Below are 20,402 nucleotides of genomic sequence, written 5' to 3'. Positions count from 1 at the left end.
AGGAGTCGACCTGGACTGTGGGTTTATGAAAACGGCCAAACTAAGGGCTGCCGTGAAGCTCCAAGGCGAGCAAATCCGCCAAAAAGCGCAAGGCCCACCAAGGTAGAGCAGGAACTTTGTCACAATATCCACGGCTCTGCACACTGGTAGAGCTTTTTCCTGTCCCTATTTCCCCTCCTCTTTCTTAGTAGGCCTAACTACACCTGCAGTGCACGCCCCTGGCAACACCCCTTACAATTTAGGGTCATGTTCCATTTTGGAGGGTCGTGAGTCTGGGGGCTTCAGTACCACCTCTTGTGTACCCCATGAGAGGGGTAAGGAGTGAGGTTGTGTTTCGACCAGGGTCACCCTTTCTTTGGCTATTTAGCTTTTCTTATGCCTCCTCCCATCTCCCCTTGCCCCTCCCGACTTGTTGCTTGACCTTGCCTTGAAATAGGAGTCACGGCAGTCGTATATTAAATTCCCACCAAAAGCCAGTAATGCTTTAGCTCTATTCCTTATCTTTTCTCATTATACTAACAAACCCATCTGGTTGGGCAGAAGCAACAGACGGTGTCTTTGTTCTTTCTTCACACATGTAAGCAGGGTCTGAATGATATTACTACGGATATAAGAATATCGTAAGTCAAACGGGCAAACAAACCCTGAAATGTCTATCTCAGGCAGATACACAGGCCTGAATGCTATATTAACATCACTAACATTCATGTCCGGTTTATGTCTTATGTTCCTAAAGTGCATGGCTTAAGGTTTCAGCTGCCCACTGGCAGGGATCAAGAAGGGATATTTCTCCCCACAGTGTGTATTGGGAGGCATTTTTAATCTCCTTCCTTTGAAGCATCAGGGATGTCCCTGGCTGGGGGACGGGACATTGGCTGGGGCGGGCCAGGGCTGTGAGGTGGCATGGAGCATCCTCTCGCTCAGGGGCTCAGCTGTCTGGCTCTTGCGCACAGGCCCAGGGGTCGAGCTGATCCCCGTACGTGGAGTCAGGAAGGAATTTTCCCCCAGCTCAGATTGGCAGTGACCTTTTGTTCACCTTGGGATAATTGGTAAACATAATTCAATTTGTGGCCTTGAGCATTCAAGGGGTGGAGACAGGGATCTACAAACTTATTCCCAGTGTCCAGTTAAAAGATGCCTGGCTGGACAATATTTTCTCCTCCAGGAGCAGGCTAAGTATCTAGCTGGATCACACTCAATGCAGCTAAAGCTCTCCCTTGTGATGGGGAGCAAGAGGCGGGCAGAGAGAATTTCTCCACTGAGCAGGCTTCAGCTGGGAGCTAAAACAGGATAAACAATAATCCCTAGCTGTCATATAGCATCTTTTCTTCCATAGATCCCAAAGTGCTTTACAAACGAGGTCAGTATCATTATCCCAAATTAACAATGGGGAAACTGAGGCAGGAGGAAGAAAGAGACTTGCTCCAGGTCACCTAACAGCCAGTTGCAGAGCTGGAAACTGTTCTGAGCTCTCATGGGTGCCAGCCCCGTTCCCTATCCACTAGGTCACACTGCCTCACTGGCATCCAGCAGAGGAATTGCCAGAAAATCTGCCTTTTCGCAATCCAAGAGGACTCTGAAGCAGCTGCTCCAGAGGGTGAGTTCCCCGTGGTCCTGGCGTATCGCTTAAAAACCGCTCTGCCGCTCTAGCTCCAAAAGTCCCTTCTGGGTTGCGACAAAACCGGCCGCCTCTCATCCCCCGCAAGGAAGTGGCTGGGGAAGGTGAGACCAAGCGAGAACAAGGGTCCTCGCGGAAACTGCTCCACAGCCTGAACTCCAGCAGTTGCTGCCGGCACCCGTGTCAGACACCGCACACCCAGGCAGCGGGGATCGCACCCCTGGCCCCAGCCAGGGCTGTGCCCAACAGGGAGGCGTCACTCAGATCAGGGGATAGCCCGCCATGAACACCACCCATAAACCGAGGGCCATCCAAGGAGAAAAAGGTCGCAGCCCAGGGAGGAGGGGGTTGTCCCCTGCTCCCCCCAGGCGCCACCAGGGGGTTGGCCCCTGCTCCCCACCTGGGGATGGGTCCCCTGCTTCCCCGCAAAGGGAAGGATGGACCCCTGCTCCCCCCAGCCCCCCAGGGGACTGGACCCCAGCTCCCCCCAGCCCCCCAGGGTGTTGGGCCCCTACTCATCCCCAAGGGGAAGGATGGACCCCTGCTCTCCCCCCCGGGATTGGGCCCCTGCTCTCCCAGCCCCCCCAGGGATTGGGCCCCTGCTCTCCCAGCCCCCCCGGGGATTGGACCCCTGCTCTCCGAACTCCCCCCCCCCGGGGATTGGGCCCCTGCTCCCCCCAGTCCCCCCCGGGGATTGGGCACCTGTTCCCCCCAGTCCCCCCTGGGGATTGGGCACCTGCTCTCCCAACTCCCCCCTCCCCGGGGATTGGGCCCCTGCTCCCCCCCCCCAGGCATTGGGCCCCTGCTCTCCCAGCAGCCCCCCCCAGGGATTGGGCCCCTGCTGCCCCCCCCCCCCAGGCATTGGGCCCCTGCTCTCCCAGCCGCCCCCCCCGGGGGAGCGATGGGTCCCCGCCCCTTCCAGTAGCCCCGTGACGGCTGACACACGCCCCTCTCCCCCGTGTCCCGTGGCTCCGCCCACCCCAATGGGCCCGCCCCCTCGCGCTCCGCCCCCCGCCCCTCCTGTCACTCGCTCCCGGCCGACCCTGTTTGGGCCGCGCGGCCGCCGTAGCCGCTTGGGGGGCGGCTCTGGGGCAGCGCGCGCGGATTCAAATGGCGGCGGTTGAGCAGTGAACGGAGCCGCGGCAGGTAACGGGCCGGGATTCGCCCCTCCCCCAGTCGGGGAGGGGACCCAGGAGTCCTGTGCTCTCCCCCCCCCCCCCGCATCCCCCTGAGCCGGGGAGGGGACCCAGGAGTCCTGTGCTCCCCCCCCCCGCATCCCCCTGAGCTGGGGAGGGGACCCAGGAGTCCTGTGCTCCCCCCCCCCCGCATCCCCCTGAGCTGGGGAGGGGACCCAGGAGTCCTGTGCTCCCCCCCCCCGCATCCCCCTGAGCTGGGGAGGGGACCCAGGAGTCCTGTGCTCCCCCCCCCCGCATCCCCCTGAGCTGGGGAGGGGACCCAGGAGTCCTGTGCTCCCCCCCCCCCCGCATCCCCTTGAGCCGGGGCGGGGACCCAGGAGTCCTGTGTGCTTTCCCCCCACTCCCCCCATCCACTCGAGCGGGGGAGGGGACCCAGGAGTCCTGTGTCCCCTCTGATCCACCTGAGCCTGGGAGAGCTCTGTCTATGTACGCTCTCAAGCTTGTCTCTCTCACCAACAGAAGCTGGCTGATAAAAGCTATTACCTCCCCCACCTTGTCTCTCTAATATCCTGGGGCCCGCATGGCTAAAACAACACTGCAAACAACTTGTTATGGCAGCTAGAAAGCTCTGACCTGGGTTGCAGTGTCGGTTCAGGTTTCCATTAAGTTCAGGACAAAATCTATAACACATATTTATAGAATGTGCTAATTAGTATGAATTATAGACTGTGTTTAAAGCTATGGTAGGAGATAGATAGATGGTGTTCTGCACTGGAGAAATACATTGCAGGCAGATCTAATGTAAATTGCAACTCTCTTGTGTTATAAAGCTCAGGACAATTATCCACAATGGAAACAGCAACTGCCTTCAAGACTCCTAACAAAATAATTAATAGGAAGAAATCTGGTAAGTTGTATTCAAATATGGCCTCTGGTTAACTATTGTAGAACAGGGTTAATTTTATCCCCTAAAACACTTCCATTGAAGTATAATCAATACTGAAGTTTTTTTAGTCAGATTATGTCTGGGCCCAGTGTTTCACAACACAAAGCTAGTGGTGGTGTGGTAGTTGCCTAATAAACAAGATAGTGCTGATCATGTCCTGTTAGAATGACTATTTATAAACATAATCGTTACAATGTGGATTTGAAAGGGAGAGAAAAATAAGTTTGTTTTGAGATCAGACTTTAAATTACTGGGAAAATAAAATTCCACGTGAAGTTTTGTTAAAGATTTCCGTTGAGATGTACACCAAGGATGGTATGACGCATACATATTTGGATGGTTTCCTGAAGTCTAATCAAAGAAGAAGAGGTTTGTTAAGCGCTTTTTTTTTTAAAAACTAAATCTCATCTACCTCTCTTCCATACAAAGCTCCAAGTACAGTTGTAGTCAAAAATGCTTGTAGCAAGAGCTTTGAGATCTTCAGATGGAAGGTGCTAAAGAAATGGAATGATTTTTTTCTTGTTTTTTGTTTTTAGACAATGGGCCATGCGGACCTTCAGCTTCTGTAGTAATTCCAGCCTCTCCTTTCATGCAGAAGCTTGGTTATGGAACTGGAGTAAATGTTTACCTTATGAAAAGGTAAGTGTAAGAACATAAACAGGATAGGGTGGCCATTACCTGGGACTTTAGATCATATACTACTAGGATAGATTTTTTAAAGAGACTTCTGTGCTGATGAAAGATGCTGGCTTGCCTGTCTTGGAAACTGAAATCTATCCACAGCTTGTGTACAACACTGGCAGTGCAAGATGCCCCATACGGCCTTATCAGTATGCCTTAAACCTAAACTGGAGTCATCACTACTAGCTCAGTCTTCATGGCTCATTAATTCTTGGAGACTTTACTGGGATTACCCCACACTGCTGGAGTTCCTCTGAGGCTGACTATAATATATGACTGTAGTAGAAATTCGAACTCTGTGCTGTGCAGTGTACGATTTATTATTAAGTTGGCAAAATTAGTTTCATAGTTTTAGGTTAACTGTTTAATTCCACAAATTAGTTGTACATCCATCATTATGTTAATGATACTCTTGGCCAACACTGAATAGATGCCTGTGATAGATCTTTCATCACTGATGTCAAATATGGATGGGACGATGCTTCATTTTCTAACAGAGTGAATTTTTTCCATACAGATCTCCTAAAGGCTTGTCTCGTTCCCCATGGGCTGTGAAGAAAATTAATCCAAAATGTGACAATAAGCAGCAAAATATATATCAACAGAGACTGAATGAAGAAGCCAAGATTCTGAAAAACCTTCAGCACCCAAACATTGTAGGTAAGTTTCAGACACAACTTAAGATGCTTAATTTGCAAATGTAACTATTGGAGCCATCTCTGAGGCTTAGTAAGGCAGGTGTCTCCTTCCTGATGTTACCTTCCCAGAGCCAGGGGGGGAGGGCACAAATGGCCCTGGACCTTGTTTGAGCAGCAGAGGGTGCATGTGCATATCCCCTGACCCCTACATTCCATAGAGAGTACAAAAGTACTGGCCCCTCCAACTCTCCCTTCATTCCTCTCTATCCACCAGCTGGCATGGACACACTGCAACTAGTTTCTTCCTCCATCAGGTATTACCTTGGCCGTGTATAGAGTTCCAAATCTATCAATTTGGCTTAACAGGTCACGTAACTCTCTGTGTAACATTAAGCGTAACCTTAAAAGATCTAATTCTGGCCAGCGTACTGGTGCTGCCATGAAGGAGAATTCAGAAATACCTCAATATCCCACTTCTAGCATGTGGGTTATCAAAGCATTGTAGAGTCGCTCTCTTTCTGTCCCCAAAGGAGAGGAATGAACCAGAGATCTTATTCACAGGCATGCTAGGCTTATCCCAGAGCAGCCTTGCAAAGCTTTAGATTGCCTGCTGGCATCCTGTAGACTCCCTCCAGTGCCCAGATCCTGCAAACACTTACACAAGTTTAACTTTACTATATGGGTATACTTGGTCCTGCCTCAGCACAAGGGACTGGACTAGGTGACCTGTCAACATCCCTTCCAGCCCTACACTTATATGATTTTTCGCAATGACTACAATTAGACTTCTCACATGCACAAAATTAAGTATGTGCCAGTATTTATAGGTTCAGGACCTGAGGGAATAGTGACAGCATATTAGAATGTGTCCAGTGTAGGGTGCTAGAAATCTTTTATTGATATCTGGGGTGGTGTCATTAACACACACTGAATAAAGCAGACAAACAGAAATAAGCACAGCATCAAGTACAAAAAGTGGTTACTGCCAAAGATTGCGCTCTAAATACTTTGTAAGCAGACACAGGCATTCTGGTAGCTTGTTCAGTCCAGCTCTTTACTGGATCTTTGATGCTGTGCACTCATTAATAATAATAAAATGAATTAATGTACGCAAAATAAGCCAGTTCCTGAGTTATGGAAAGTCTAGAACCTCTTGAAAACAGCTTCTATAAAAATTCTTGACTTTCAGTGTTAGTAATAGTTTGTGAAACCATGGTATATTCAGTGAAGTTTTGGTTAATACCGTAATATATCATTAATCCCTGGGATTATTACCTTTGTCACTGAAATCAGCAATTGATTTAGCTTTTTTCTTTACTGTGCATTTAAAAAAAAATCAAGATGTTTTCATTTTTGCTAGAAATACCATAAGTGCTCCAGGAGAATTTTATCAATTTATGTCCCCCCAAATGATGAGTGTTCTCCCTTCTCAGCAAGAGTTCAATGGCCAAGAACATTGTATTGAGTTTTCATATTGCAAAGATTTCATTGCTTTAGCAAAATGTACTACAGAACACGTACATGATTATTTGTCCGTTATACAATGGGAAAAATCATGCAAAAACGCAAGTGTCCTCTTTTTAGTTGGGGAGAAATTTGCAAAGTCATAACATAATATGTTAATATCAGGGAGTTTATCCTGGGAAATTATATGAAGTCAACTAATTATCCTTTAACTTACAATAAAATAGTCTAAACCATTTATTAAATGCTGAAACCATTTTAAAACCCCATGCGCCATTCTATTGAACATAGTCAAATGCCATGGCCAAGACTGTCAAAAGGGGCTAGTGATTTTTGTGTGCCTCAAGTTTTAGGTGTCCAGTTTTAGACACTGTAAATGAGTCTGATTTCAGCGCAGAGGCACTCAGCACTTTCTGAAAATTAGACACCTCTCCCTAAAATGTCTCAAGTTGGGCACCGATTTCTGGAAAACTTGGCCTGTGGCTTTATATGGAAAAAACCTGAAGGCCGGTATGTGCTGTGAAAATTTTCCCAAAAACTCTTAACTGGTTTTCCCAGGTCAGCTAATTTGAATTTTAAATAGGTTGGAGTTGTAATATAGAGCAGGCTCCAGGTGGCCTAAACCAGTTTCAAATGGTCCAGGCTGCCTGAAATCTGGCCTATATTATGGTTCCAAATGGTTTTAAAATTGGTTTTGTTGAAACTATTGTTAAAACCAGTTAGAATTTTTGGGGAGAAACCCTAGCGCTGATCAGGCTAAAGGTGTCACAGAAGTTGTGGTCATTACAGTTATACAGCTGTAACTGTGAACACTTTGATATTGTTTGTTTACTTATTCACAAAATTCCATAATGATGGGTGGCCTAAATATCATTGTGAATTAGTGAGACTCTGCTGTCAAATTATGCTACTAAGCATACGCATAAAATGCCTCTTCTGCAGATATTGCCTCTTCTGGTCCCCTAAAAACAGATTACATCTCTAATTGTTTTAAGGATACCGTGCATTTACTCAGGCCAACGATGGAAGCATGTGCCTTGCTATGGAATACGGAGGAGAAAAATCTCTCAATGACTTAATTGAAGAGAGAAATACAAAACATCAGGGCCCTTTTCCTGCTGCTACAATTCTCAAAGTTGCCTTGAACATGGCAAGAGGGTTGAAGGTACGTTTTCTAGTGATATTAGCTGCTTCATGGCAGAGCTGTATACAGGGGTGATACTTTATTTTCCCAGTAACTCAACCTGAGAGAATCCAAAGGATGCTGCACTAGTCTTGGCGCATGGTTTGCAGATGCCACAAGTCCTTGTTAAGGTGCCACTCTGGTTTCATGGAACGTGATATTGAGACCAAAGAGACCACAGTCCCATTGTGCGAGGTGCTGTACAAACACGGAACAAAACGATAGTCCCTGCCCCAAACAGCTTACAATGAAAGTAACCCAATAAGTGATACAACTTTGTTTTTGTTAATACTGGCCCCCACTGGCTTACTCACACTTTTCCGTTCCTTTGAGAATCACCCACTTTTCCTTCTTGCTAGCTGCTAGAGTCCACCCTCAGCCTCATGCTGGCAGCCAGTAAAGGAGCTCTGGCACCAGCAGACGTTGTGGGTAGGTGGGATGGGCAGATAATCTGACCGGGAGGCTGAGGGGTTGGTCCTGAAGATACTGGAGGGGTACACAGAGAGAGGCATAAGAAAGAAAGAAAAAAGCAGCCGTATCGCTCTCCCCTACCACCTGCAGGGCCCCTGGGCAGTTTTATTCACTGATATTTTTAGTAAAAGTCACGGACAGGTCACAGGCTGTGAATTTTTGTTTACAGCCCGTGACCTGTCTGTGACTTTTACTAAAAATACCCAGGACTAAAACGTAGCCTTAGTTATAAGCCATGAAAATGGAAGGTTGCATGGAACAGCCTTTTCAGTGATAATTCTCGCATTGTTGTTAGTGTCACAGTAGCAATGTAAAAACCTTGGGCTAGATTCTCAGCTCGTGTAAATCCACATCGCTCCATTGAAGTCTGCTTGTTTGTCTCATTCATCTGATATGTCATGTCTTCTAGATTAGTAGATTCTTTGGGGCAGGGACTGTTGGACCTAGCACAACTGAAGCCGTAAGATGACGCTGCAGTATGAATGTTAAATAATAATATGATGATGCTTCACTGCCCAAACCTGTTTTAAAATAGCCTCTTTCTCTGTTTGTTGCTTCTCATCTGTGAGTGGGATGCTATTTGTTCCTTTTTCTGCCTTGCAGTATCTGCATAACGATAAGAAACTGCTCCACGGAGACATCAAGTCTTCTAACGTTGTCATTAAAGGTGACTTTGAGTCGATAAAAATCTGCGATGTGGGAGTGTCCCTGCCACTGGATGAAAACATGACTGGTATGTGGGGCTGTCAGCTTGGACTGCTCCAGTCATCTGGACACTACGGGTGTCCGGGACCAGAAAACTAAAGCTAGCTTTTGACCTGGAAAGGGCAAGGATGACCTACTGGTCTAAACTGAGGTGGTGTCTGCTCTGGGTAGACATTAAAGATCCCATTGTGTTTTCATAATAGGAGTTGGCTGTGCAAGGATGCAGTTTCCGTCCCTGGCTCTATGCCATGTGGTTGCTACTCTTTGCCCCAGAGATGGCTGCATTTCAGTGGAGGTGCTTCTTATAGTTTAAGTGCCTTCCAGGTGAATGGTGCTGCATAATTGCAAGAAACTTCCATGTTACCCCAAAGGGCCCCATATTGCATTTCTTGGACCCCCAAACTCACCTTAACGTGCATAGGAGTTCCAGTGTACAAGGAACACTGGATTAGGCCTAACAGATTTTTGAACTGGCATCTGGCTGTGGGGAAACCTTAACTCCTGCTTGAGAGTTAAGTAAATTAACCTTCTATTTCATAGTTCTGGAGACCAGCCTGAGCCAATTGTGAAAATTATAAATGTTTTACTTAACTACAACAAGAAGCAGATGTCTAATGGCCTGTTGGTATAGCTGTCAAAAGCAGGAATGTGTTTGGGTTAATTACAAAATCACTTCACCCTCTGTTTCTTTCCCCAGTGCTTGGGTTTGCACCAGCTGACTGATGTATGAAGCTGCACTATTAGATTTTTATTAGTAACGCTTTCATTTTATAAGGGAAGAGAAGGGAATGTTGCCATGACAAAATGGGCTTTGGAGCCGGGGAGGATAGGGCCACAGGAATGATCTCCCAATGCGGAGGGTAGTTAAACACATTAAATTATGGGGTGACTGCAAAGAACAAGTCCTCTAGATTAGAAGAACCTTCAGCCCAGCTCTGAGTAAAGTCTTGTGGTGTGTCACATGGAGACAATATCCAACTGGCCAAAAAAGGACACTGAGTCCTTATCCATAGGTAAAGCTGCAAGTTTGTCATGGAAATCATGGATTCCAGGACCTCCGTGACTTCTGCAGCGGCCGGTGCAGCTGGCCCAGGGGCTGCCTGAGCAGCTCCGGCAGCCCCTGGGCCACCTCAGCCCCCCTCAGCAGCAGCAGGAGTTTGGGTGTGGGAGGAGGCTCAGGGCTGGGGGTGAAGGCTCTGGGCGGTGCTTACCTCGGGGGGCTCCCCAGAAGCAGCCACTTGTCTCTCCCTCCGCTCCTAGCACACGTCTCTCCGCTGGCTGCCTCTGCCCGCAGGCACTGACCCCGCAGCTCCCATTGGCCGCGGTTCCTGGCCAATGGGTGCTGCAGAGCTAGCGCTTGGGGTGGAGGCAGCGTATGGAGCCATCTGGCCACACCTCTGCCTGGGGGGGGGGCCATAAGGAGCCAGGTAAGGGGCCTGCCAAACCTCCTCCTCCTCCCCCCCAGCACCAGCAGGGGTGCCAGGCCGCGTGCTGCTGCCTGCTCCCCCAGCACCAGCAGGGGTCCTGGGCTGCTCCCCCCAGAGCACCCGCGGCGCCCCCCGGGCCATCCCCCCCCAGAGCACCCAGGCCACGCCACTCCCCCACCGCCCACGATTTAGTCAGGGGTATATAATACAAGTCATGGACTGATTATGGGCCGTGAATTTTTGTTTACTGCCCGTGACCTGTCCATGACTTTTTATTAAAAATACCCGTAGCCTTCGCCGTGGGGTATCCAAGAATTAAAGAATGATGGTCTACAAAGTGATAAGGATTCTAACATTAATTTCTCATTAGTGCCAGATACTTCTGAAGATCAGCCTTGCAGCACAAGTGTAATGTTTCTCGAGCAGCTGTGAGCCTTCTGATAGCTCAGTGAATTATTAGGCAATGGGGAAAGTGTGCCGAAGCCACTGCTTGCTGGAGCGTCAGCATACAGCTCAGCATGCTGGCTTCACTAAAAAGCAACATGCTGCACCAAAATCTCTTCTGCAGGAGTGAGCGGGCATCAAGTCAGTGACTGGGTCTCCTTATTCAGTCAGATACCGACATTTTTTCGACTCTTTATAAGATTAACTAGGAGCTCTTGGAGACTTTAAAAACATACTGACCAGTAATAAACCTTTGCTGGATTAAAGAAAGGTAAATCGTTGTCCTGGCTAGCAGCGGGTCACCTAGCATGATGTAAATTCATCCCTCCATCCCAGCCACCTTCAGACAACAGCTGGGAAATGGACTCTGTCAGAGGCGTTGTCCTCTGGCTTTAATAGAACTCTTGTTGATTGACTGGGAGAGGTAGAGTTGATTCATCAGTGTAATAGATCGCAGGTGCTGCACCTCAGGATCATATTCCAATCCAGGCCTCTCTGCCGGCATAAGGTTCCCACGAATCACAAAGGTGAGATTCTAGACCTTTCTGTGCTAGATTGAAGAGCCCATCCATGATTAAATATTTGTTCCCCATGTAGATACTTACAGACTATAATCAAGTCACCCCTTAAACTTCTCTTTTGTTAAGATAGGGCTCTCTGAGTCTGTCACTACAAGGCAGGTTTCTAATGCTTTAATCCTTCTTGTGGCTCTTCTCTGACCCCTCTCCAATTTATCAACATCCTTCTTGAATTGTGGGCACCAGCACTGGACACAGGATTCCAGCAGCGGTTGCACCAGTGCCAAATACAGAGGTCAAATAACCTCTCTGCTCCTGCTAGAGATTCTCCTGTTTTATGCATCCCAGGATTACATTAGCTCTTTTGGCCACAATGTCACAGTGGGAGCTCGTATTCAGCTGATTATCCACCAGGACCCCCAAATCTTTGTCACTGCTTCCCAGGATAGAGTCCCCCATCCTGTAAGTATGGCCTGCAGTCTTTGTTCTGTGGGGTACACATTTACATTTAGCCGTATTAAAATACACATTGTTTGCTCACGTTCATTATTGATGACCTGTGCTCATTTACCACTTCCCTGACTTTGGTTGTGTCACCTGCAAACTTTATCAGTGATTTTGTTTTCTTCCAGGTCGTTGATAAAAATGTCAAATAGCATAGCAATAGCAAGAACTGATCCCTGAGCCACTCCACTAGAAACACACCCATTCAGTGATGATTCCCTGTTCACAATTGCATTTTAACACCTATCAGTTAGCCAGTTTTTTAATCCATTTAATATGTGCCATGTTCATTTTATATTCTAGTGTTTTAATCAAAATTTTGTGCAGTACCAAGTCAAGCGCCTTATAGAAGCCTAAGTATATTACGTCAGCACTATTACCTTTATCAACCAAACTCACCAAAGAAAGAGATCAAGTTAGTTTGATAACTACGGTTTTTCCATAAATCCATGTTGATTGGCATTAATTACATTACTCTCCTTTATTAAAGAACTAATGGAGTCCTGTATCAGCTGCTCCATTATCTTGCCCAGGATTGATGTCAGGCTGACAGGTCCTCCCCCTTACCCTTTTTAAAGAACTGGCACAATATTAGCTTTCTTCTGGAACTTCCCCAGTCCCCCAGAATTTATTGAAAGTCAACAATAACGCTCCAACGAGCTCCTCAGCCAGCTCTCTTAAAACTCTTGGGTTTGTTAACTGAATCTGATTATTTTAAAATGTCTAACTTTAGTAGCTGCTGTTTAACATCCTCTAGAGATACTGGTGGAATGAAAAGAGTGTTATCACCATATGATGAGATTACATTATCTGTCCCCCCCCCCTCCCCCGCCTCCCCCAAATACAGAACAGAAATGTTTATTGAACACTTCTGCTTTCCTACATTATTACTGATGATTCTACCATTTCCATCTATTGTTAGGATACCATTGTTAGGTTTCTTTTTGTTCCTAAATATATTTAAAAATTCCTTATTGTTTTTAACTGTGCTGGTCATAGATTTCTCCTTGCGTCCCTTTGCTTCCCTTATCAGTTTTCTCCAATTCCTGCCTCCTGATTTATAGTCATTACTGTCAACTTCCATTTGTTATATATATATATTTATTTCTATTTTACAGTACAACTTTCTTCTTTGACTGTTGCTTTTTGGGCATCTTGTAAAGTGTTCTTAAATGATCCCCAATTATCACTCACATTCAGAACATGTTTGTTAGTCATGCTGTTCAAGCAGACCAAATGCTAAATGATCCTAACTCCTCAGTGTATTAAATCCTGAACTGGAGCTTCTAGTATTCTGTTGATCTTAAGACCCATGCCTCATAGCACCAAGCAGGCAGACTTTGCAGTGGAATCTATTTGTGGTGTCCTGTGCCGTTCCTAAAACGTGCATGATTTTAGTAGAAGTCTATATTCGGTGCTTATTATCCTTGACTTAAATCTGCAGCACAGAACTGGATATCTGCATGATGGAGTACAGGCCCTGCGCTGGTGCAAAATGTTACCTTTCTACAGTATGTAGCTTAGTCCCCCTGCGCTCTTTAGGTGTGAATCTAATCACTGGGTGTTGGGACACACCCCAAACTTGATTCTTTCCGTTCATTTTAAGTCCTCTTCTAAAGTAGGGGGAGAAAGTGTTTTTAACAGTTAACACACTGTTAAAATCCTAGTGTGGACCAGTCAAGCCGTAGTTTTAACACACTAGCAGGGCATGGTGACCCCTCACTTCCTCCTAGAGTTTGCTTCGCCCAGCTAACGCATCTTCAAATCCTAGTGTAGTTGAGGCAGTTATGGTTTAACATGTTAAGTACACCGTTTTTCCTAGTGTGGACATGGCTTGAGTCACGTGTTGTTTCTCTTCAGTGAGTGACCCGGAGGCACTTTACATTGGCACGGAGCCATGGAAACCTAAGGAAGCTCTGGAGGATGGTGGTGTTATCACTGATAAGGCGGACATCTTTGCTTTTGGACTGACTCTGTGGGAGATGATGACCCTTTCCATACCTCATCTGAACCTGCCTGATGATGATGATGACGACGATGAAGGTCAGCTTTTATTTCTTACAGTCCCAACTCTTAAAATCAAGCATCTCTTGCAGGAAGCTGCCCTTAAAGATGGATTTACCCAATAGTGGAACTGACTGTGTCTAACATTTGTATGTGCAGGGGATGCCTTAGGGCTTGTCTACACTGCCGAGCCTACACTTGCACCGCTGTAGGATTGCTCCTGTAACTCCTCTGTGCTGACGGGAGAGTTCTCCCATCGACATAATAAAACCACTCCCACAAGCGGCAATAGCTGTGTTGTCAGGAGAAGCTCTCCTGCCAACATAGGGCTGCCCACATCGGTGCTTCTGTCGGTGTAACTTACATTACCTAGGGGTGGTTTTTTTGTTTTGTTTTTTCCACACCCCGAGCGACATAAGTTATACTGACAAAAGTGGTAGGGTAGACAAGCCTTTAGTGTTTCTTTAACGCACATCCACTAGCTAAGACACGTGTGAATCATGACCTGCTATCAATACAACTAGAAAAATAATTAAACTGTCTTGTGTTCATCTACTTAAATAGCCTATTGAAAGAGGACATAAGGAAATAGTGAGGGGAAAGGTTAGCCAAGACCTTTCTCTGCTCACTGATTGTTTTTTTTAACCCTTTCTTTTGCTTCTGAGAACTGCCTGGCTGGTAAGTTCCCAGTTGTGTCTCACCTTGCCGGGAGCGTGTTGCAGCACAAAAGAGGCACTCAAAGCTACTCGGGGGGGGGGGGGGGGGTGGCTTACTGCAAAACATGTGCCTGGCTGCTGTGCACAATGGTTCTGCAGGTGGCTGACTGCTTTAAAGTTTGTTTGGCTTTTTAAATCCAAATGAGTTGTTAAATGTGCCTAATTAATCATTTTAAATACTGACGTGCCCCATAAGAAGTCCAGCTGCTTGTTAAACAGCTGCAGGAGAATTCTCCCTTGAAATTCTGCTGCTTATCAAATTCCTCTCCACACTAAACTTGGCACGAGAACCAAGTTACAACTGGATAGTCCCTCAACATGGTTCCGGTTGTGAAGTGTAGATAGGACCAAAGCACGTTTCTGAATCATGCTACGGCCCTGCTAAAAGCTAAGTGAAGTTGCTTAGATTATGGTTCTGGTCCATCTATACTGCAAGACTGAGTCATGTTTTAATTGTGTTGGGGAAGGGATCTACCGTGGGGGTAGCTGCAGTTTAACTAGGACCAAAGTGATGTGGTCAGCATGACAGTCAAAGGATAACAACATTCTTCTCCAGCCCAGCAAACTGAGCTCAACAAATCGTCAGAGGCAATTGGACTACTCACACTCGGAAGCGAAAGTAAATGCATAACCTAGCTGAACAGTGTGAATGTGTCCCCAGGATCTCTAGATCTGAAAACATCCGCCTCCACTGCTCGAACTAACAGTCATCCAGCTCCTAGACTTAGTCTTGCAGATGGCCCAGCCAGTGCATTATTATAGTAGCATTTAAATAGCTCCTGGCTTTACATTTTTGGGTTAGGGCTTATATTGTAATAGCTCAGTGATATTTCCATTGTCTTGTTAAAAGGCCAGTGCTGCTCCCATTCAGTCACCTTGTCTCTGCTGTTCAAAAGCAGGACAGCCTCACTAATCCGTGACCGCTGTTTTAGATGCTGGCTGGCCCAAGTGCCAGTACTTTCCTCCTTCCACCAAAAAGTGGTCCTCAAACAGAACAAAACTGCACTTTGAAAGGGGGCACTAGATGTTACGGCTGACTGGGGATGAAATCTGTAGGGTTATAATGGGATAACCTGGGATCCCTAGATTGTCACCTTAGTTCCAGCCAAGGCCAGAAGTGATCAAAAGTTGGCTCTTAACTATCTGGCTCTTTTGGTGAGTTGTGTGAAGAGGGTTGGGTGGTATCAGGCCAATCTATGAGCATATATATGCATGTTGCCAAAACCCCACCACCTGTACTGACACTGAAACTTGTTGGCTGACTAGACAGACCAAAGAGGGAGTAGGTTCTGGAGACACCCTCCTTCTCTTACCTTTAGACGTGGTTCTGCCAGGTTACTTTTGAGGCACGTTGGCAGAGTGGAAGAAGCACATGCTGTTGACTCCTATGCTGTATCTGTACTGGATCTGTGGAGGTTTCAGTCTCTAGGGCTGTCAAGCCACCACTGAATTCACTATTTTTTTAAGGAGAGTGGTAACTTTATCCAAAAAATCAATATAAATACGACCAATGTAATTTGAATCCTAAAACTATCATTCTAGGTAGAAACTCCTCCCAAAATAAATCTGATAGAGAAGTTTCTAACCATCAGAGGACTGAAGTTCTGGAACAACCTTCTAAGGGAAGCAGTGGGGGCAAAAGACATCTGGCTTCAAGACTAAGCTTGATAAGTTTTTATGGAAGGGATGATATGATGGGATAGCCTAATTTGGCAATTAATTGAGCTTCAACTATTAGCGGTAGATATATCCAATGGCCTGTGATGGGATGTTCGATGGGGTGGGATCTGAGTTACTACAGAGAATTCTTTCCTGGGTGTCTGGCTGGTGAGTCTTGCCCACATGCTCAGGGTTTAGCTGATGGCCATATTTGGGGTCAGGAAAGAATTTTCCTCCAAGGCAGATTGGCAGAGGTCCTGGGGGGTTTTCGCCTTCCTCTGCAGCGTGGGGCACCGGTCACTTGCTGGATGATTCTCTCTACCTCGAAGTCTTTAAACCACAATTTGAGGACTTCAATAGCTCAGACATAGGTTAGAGGTTTGTTACAGGAGTAGGTGGGTGAGATTCTGTGGCCTGCATTGTGCGGGAGGTCAGACTAGACTATCATAATGGTCCCTTCTGACCTTGAAGTCTATGATTCTATGACTCCCTTTGCTCTGGCCTTCAAACAAGCTGGCCAGTCCATCTCGCTGAGCTTCCTAATCCCGACTTTCAACACACCTCTTTTAAGATGGAGTAAGGTTTGCCTACGCCAGGTGTGTGACCAAGACTGCGTTACACCCTGTTGGAAGTAGTGAAGTATATGACTTTAAAGTTAACAGTTGGACAACTAAAAAAAGATTTTTAAAAAATCACTAAACTTTCACCTTAGCTAACAGAAAATTTTATTCAGGTAGAATCTGATCCTAATGAAGCTGATAGCGGTACTGAAACTGACTTCAGTGGGATAAGAGTAAACATGTAAATTAAACAAGGAAATTACAAATTGGTATTTAAAAATCTCTGGAAATACTTCAGAATCTCCATGGCTATAAACCATGCAGCTGTGTAATCACTGGGGGGGGGGGGGGGTGTTCCTGTTTTAATGAGATTCCAACAGGAAACATGGCTTGCTGGCAAGTATCTAGACGTGGTAACTGCAGGGAGGCTTTTGCATTTGTCCCAACGGTCCGCAGTTGGCGCTTTTTCTGAGGGGTCTAGAAAACCAAATGATTGATTATAGTTTGAAGTGGTAGATTGTAAATGCAAAGGGACTGAATCAGCAAACCAAAGTGGCAGAGGCCCAGCTGCTTCTGAAGCGTTGCTGCATGTGAGATGATCCACGGGCTTCTAAGCAAAACAAACAAGATCTAAGGTAGCATGTGCTGAACTCTGGCTCTAGAATGGCAAGCAACTCTTCAAAGGACCAGTTCCGTGGTTCTCCTGCTCCCTACCCTTCAAACCCCCATTTAGAGGAGGAAAAGACTGCATGGGTTAGATGGATAGATGGCCCCTGAGAAGGTGGCATTCACTTTCCAATTGAGACTGCCAATTACTGCTGCTGACTTGTTTTAAATGTTCTTTGCCAGAAACAACATTTGATGAAGAGGACTTTGATGATGAGGCGTATTACGCAGCTCTGGGCACCAGGCCACCACTGAACATGGAGGAGCTGGACCAGTCATACCAGAAAGTGATTGAAATGTTTTCCATCTGCACGTGTGAGGACCCAAAGCAGCGCCCCGCTGCTGCACACATTGTCGCAGTCTTGGAGGAAGACATGCATCACCAGTAACTGCTGACTTCATATCTCTGCGTTCTGATGGGGAATTCTTTAAGTAGTAACCTTTGCACTGGATGAGTTTATAGCATTCTGTAGCTTTAAACAAATATTAAGCATTTGAGAAAAAACTAGCTCTTCCTTAAAACAGATAGTGCTGATGTGAATTTGAATTAATAAAATATTGGTTTGTAACAAGATAGCTGTGTTTGATGTAAGAACTTTAATCTTTTTAAATATCATGTGCTTGTCTTGATTACACTTCAGGCATTTTTATAAACAGTAAGGTAACTTAAGTACATGACTTCCTGCAATGCTGAGAGTTCCACACTGTCCATTCATCTGGCAGCTAGTTGTGTCCAAATCAGTAAACTTTTTATGAACCACATTTTACGTATTGTTGCCATCAGGTACGCTGAGTGGGAGCTCTGACTTATTTCCAACTTTGTCACGTATGTGCTGAGAGATCTTAATTACGTATGCCTTGAGTTTCCCATTTGTAAACCGAGGACAAGACGGAGTACTACTTTGTAAAGTGCTTTAAGAACCCATGATTTAGTGCTCAGGTGTTAACTGCCTTAGAGCAGGGGTCAGTAACCTATGGCACGCTCAGCCCGCTGCCAAACCCAGGCCGGGACCCCGGCAGGCAGCAGTGTGCCATTAAAAATCCTGCCTGCCCCGGCCTGCTCTTTTCTGCCCCCCTACCCCTGCAGGGTGAAGAAGCTTGGTCCTGCTGGCTGGCTGCTACTGCACAGCAGGCAAGCTCCCCCCTCCCCCCAGCGTGCTGGGTTCCTGCCCCTCCTCCTCTCCTTCACTGCTCCCATCAGCTGATGGCCAGAGAAGCGGCTCCAGGGAGGAGGGGGAAAGGGCCGAGGGGGAATCAGGGCATATTCCCTCCAGGCCCCTCCTGTGAGCCACTCAGGGCAGGGAGTGACCCCAGCCCACCACCCAGCCCTAACTCCTGCACCCCCCTCACACGCCCCCAGCCCTGACCCCTGCACCTCCCCACAACCCCAGCCCTGACTACAGCACCCCCCCACACATACCCAGCCACCCCAGCACCCTCCTCACACACCCCCTGCCCTGACTCCTGCACCCCCCACATTCCCACCCCCACCCTGAGCACCAAATGGGAGCTCCTGCACCCCTCACACCAAATGGGAGCTGCCCAGGTAAGCGCTCCATACCCAAGCCTCCTACCCCAGCCCTGTGCTCAGTGCACTCCCCGCCTCAGCTCAGTGCAGAGAGAGAGGAAGAGAATGGGCTAGAACAAGGGAGACGGTAGGTACCCACTTTATGTGGGCAGGGCTGGGATCCCAGACCGTCAGCAGGCTGAGTGGAGCTGGCAGCCGGGACCCTAGGTGGCAGGAGCTGGTGGATTGAACCCCAGACCGGCAGCAGGCTGAGCAGCTCAGCCCGCTGCCAGCCTGGGGTCCTGGCCACCGGCCCCTCTCAGCCCACTGCTGGTCTGGGGTCCTGGCCGCAGGCCCCGCTCAGCCTGCTGCTGGCCTAGGTGAACGGAACCCCAGGCTGGCAGCAGGCTGGCGGCATAAGATCAGCATTTTAATTTTAAATGAAGCTTCTTAAACATTTTGAAAACCTTGTTTACTTTACATACAATACTTTAGTTATATAATATATAGACTTTTAGAGTAAGACCTTCTAAAAAAAGCACATTAAAATGTATTACTGGCATGCGAAACCTTAAAGTGCATAAATGAAGACTCGGCACACCACTTCTGAAAGGTTGCCGACCCCTGCCTTAGACTGTTATGGATGGTTGGAATTAGTAGGGGTAATGAGGTGGAGCTAGTTCTGGCCTTTGCCTGCAGAGTCCCCTCGTGTTACTGGAACCAGGCAAAGGGTAGTCAGACAAGATAGGACTGATGGGCTGCAAGAGACATAGAAGCCTCATTTGGAGGCTACTGATAGATAGGAGGGATACTGGTCTCCCATGTTTAAGAAGGATGAATTCAAACTGGAACAGGTACAGAGAAGGGCTACTAGGATGATCCGAGGAATGGAAAACTTGTCTTATGAAAGGAGACTCAGGGAGCTTGGCTTGTTTAGCCTAACTAAAAGAAGGTTGAGGGGAGATATGATTGCTCTCTATAAATATATCAGAGGGATAAATACCAGAGAGGGAGAGGAATTATTTAAACTCAGTACCAATGTGGACACAAGAACAAATGGATATAAACTGGCCACTAGGAAATTTAGATTAGAAATTAGACGAAGGTTTCTAACCATCAGAGGAGTGAAGTTTTGGAATAGCCTTCCGAGGGAAGTAGTGGGGGCAAAAGATCTATCTTGCTTTAAGATTAAACTCGATAAGTTTATGGAGGAGATGGTATGATGGGATAACATGGCTTTGGTAATTAAATATTCATGGTAAATAGGCCCAATGGCCTGTGATGGGTTTTAGATGGGGTAAGATCCAAGTTACCCGGGAAAGAATTTTCTGTAGTATCTGGCTGATGAATCTTGCCCATATGCTCAGGGTTTAGCTGATCGCCATATTTGGGGTCGGGAAGGAATTTTCCTCCTGGGCAGATTGGAAGGCCCTGGAGGTTTTTCGCCTTCCTCTGTAGCATGGGGCACGGATCACTTGCTGGAGGATTCTCTGCTCCTTGAGGTCTTTAAACTACAATTTGAGGACTTCAATAGCACAGATATAGGTGTGAGGTT

At 46.9% G+C, this 20,402-nt stretch overlaps 1 protein-coding gene across 1 annotated transcript; it reads left to right on the top strand.

Annotated features, from left to right (window-relative positions):
• The first annotated feature begins 2,615 nt into the window (after positions 1–2,615).
• PBK (PDZ binding kinase) lies at positions 2,616–17,909 on the top strand. Its single transcript, XM_037893763.2, has 8 exons — positions 2,616–2,764; positions 3,585–3,661; positions 4,237–4,339; positions 4,899–5,041; positions 7,479–7,648; positions 8,741–8,870; positions 13,596–13,778; positions 17,524–17,909. Exons 2-8 carry the CDS (start codon positions 3,604–3,606, stop codon positions 17,727–17,729), a joined length of 993 nt encoding a protein of 330 aa, XP_037749691.1. The 5' UTR covers positions 2,616–2,764; positions 3,585–3,603; the 3' UTR covers positions 17,730–17,909.
• Positions 17,910–20,402: the final 2,493 nt, after the last annotated feature.

Source organism: Chelonia mydas, chromosome 3 (assembly GCF_015237465.2).
Source record: "Chelonia mydas isolate rCheMyd1 chromosome 3, rCheMyd1.pri.v2, whole genome shotgun sequence".
NCBI classification, from domain to species: Eukaryota; Metazoa; Chordata; order Testudines; family Cheloniidae; genus Chelonia; species Chelonia mydas.
Note: the sequence above shows the minus strand (reverse complement) of the source record. Positions and strands in the feature narration are given on the sequence as shown.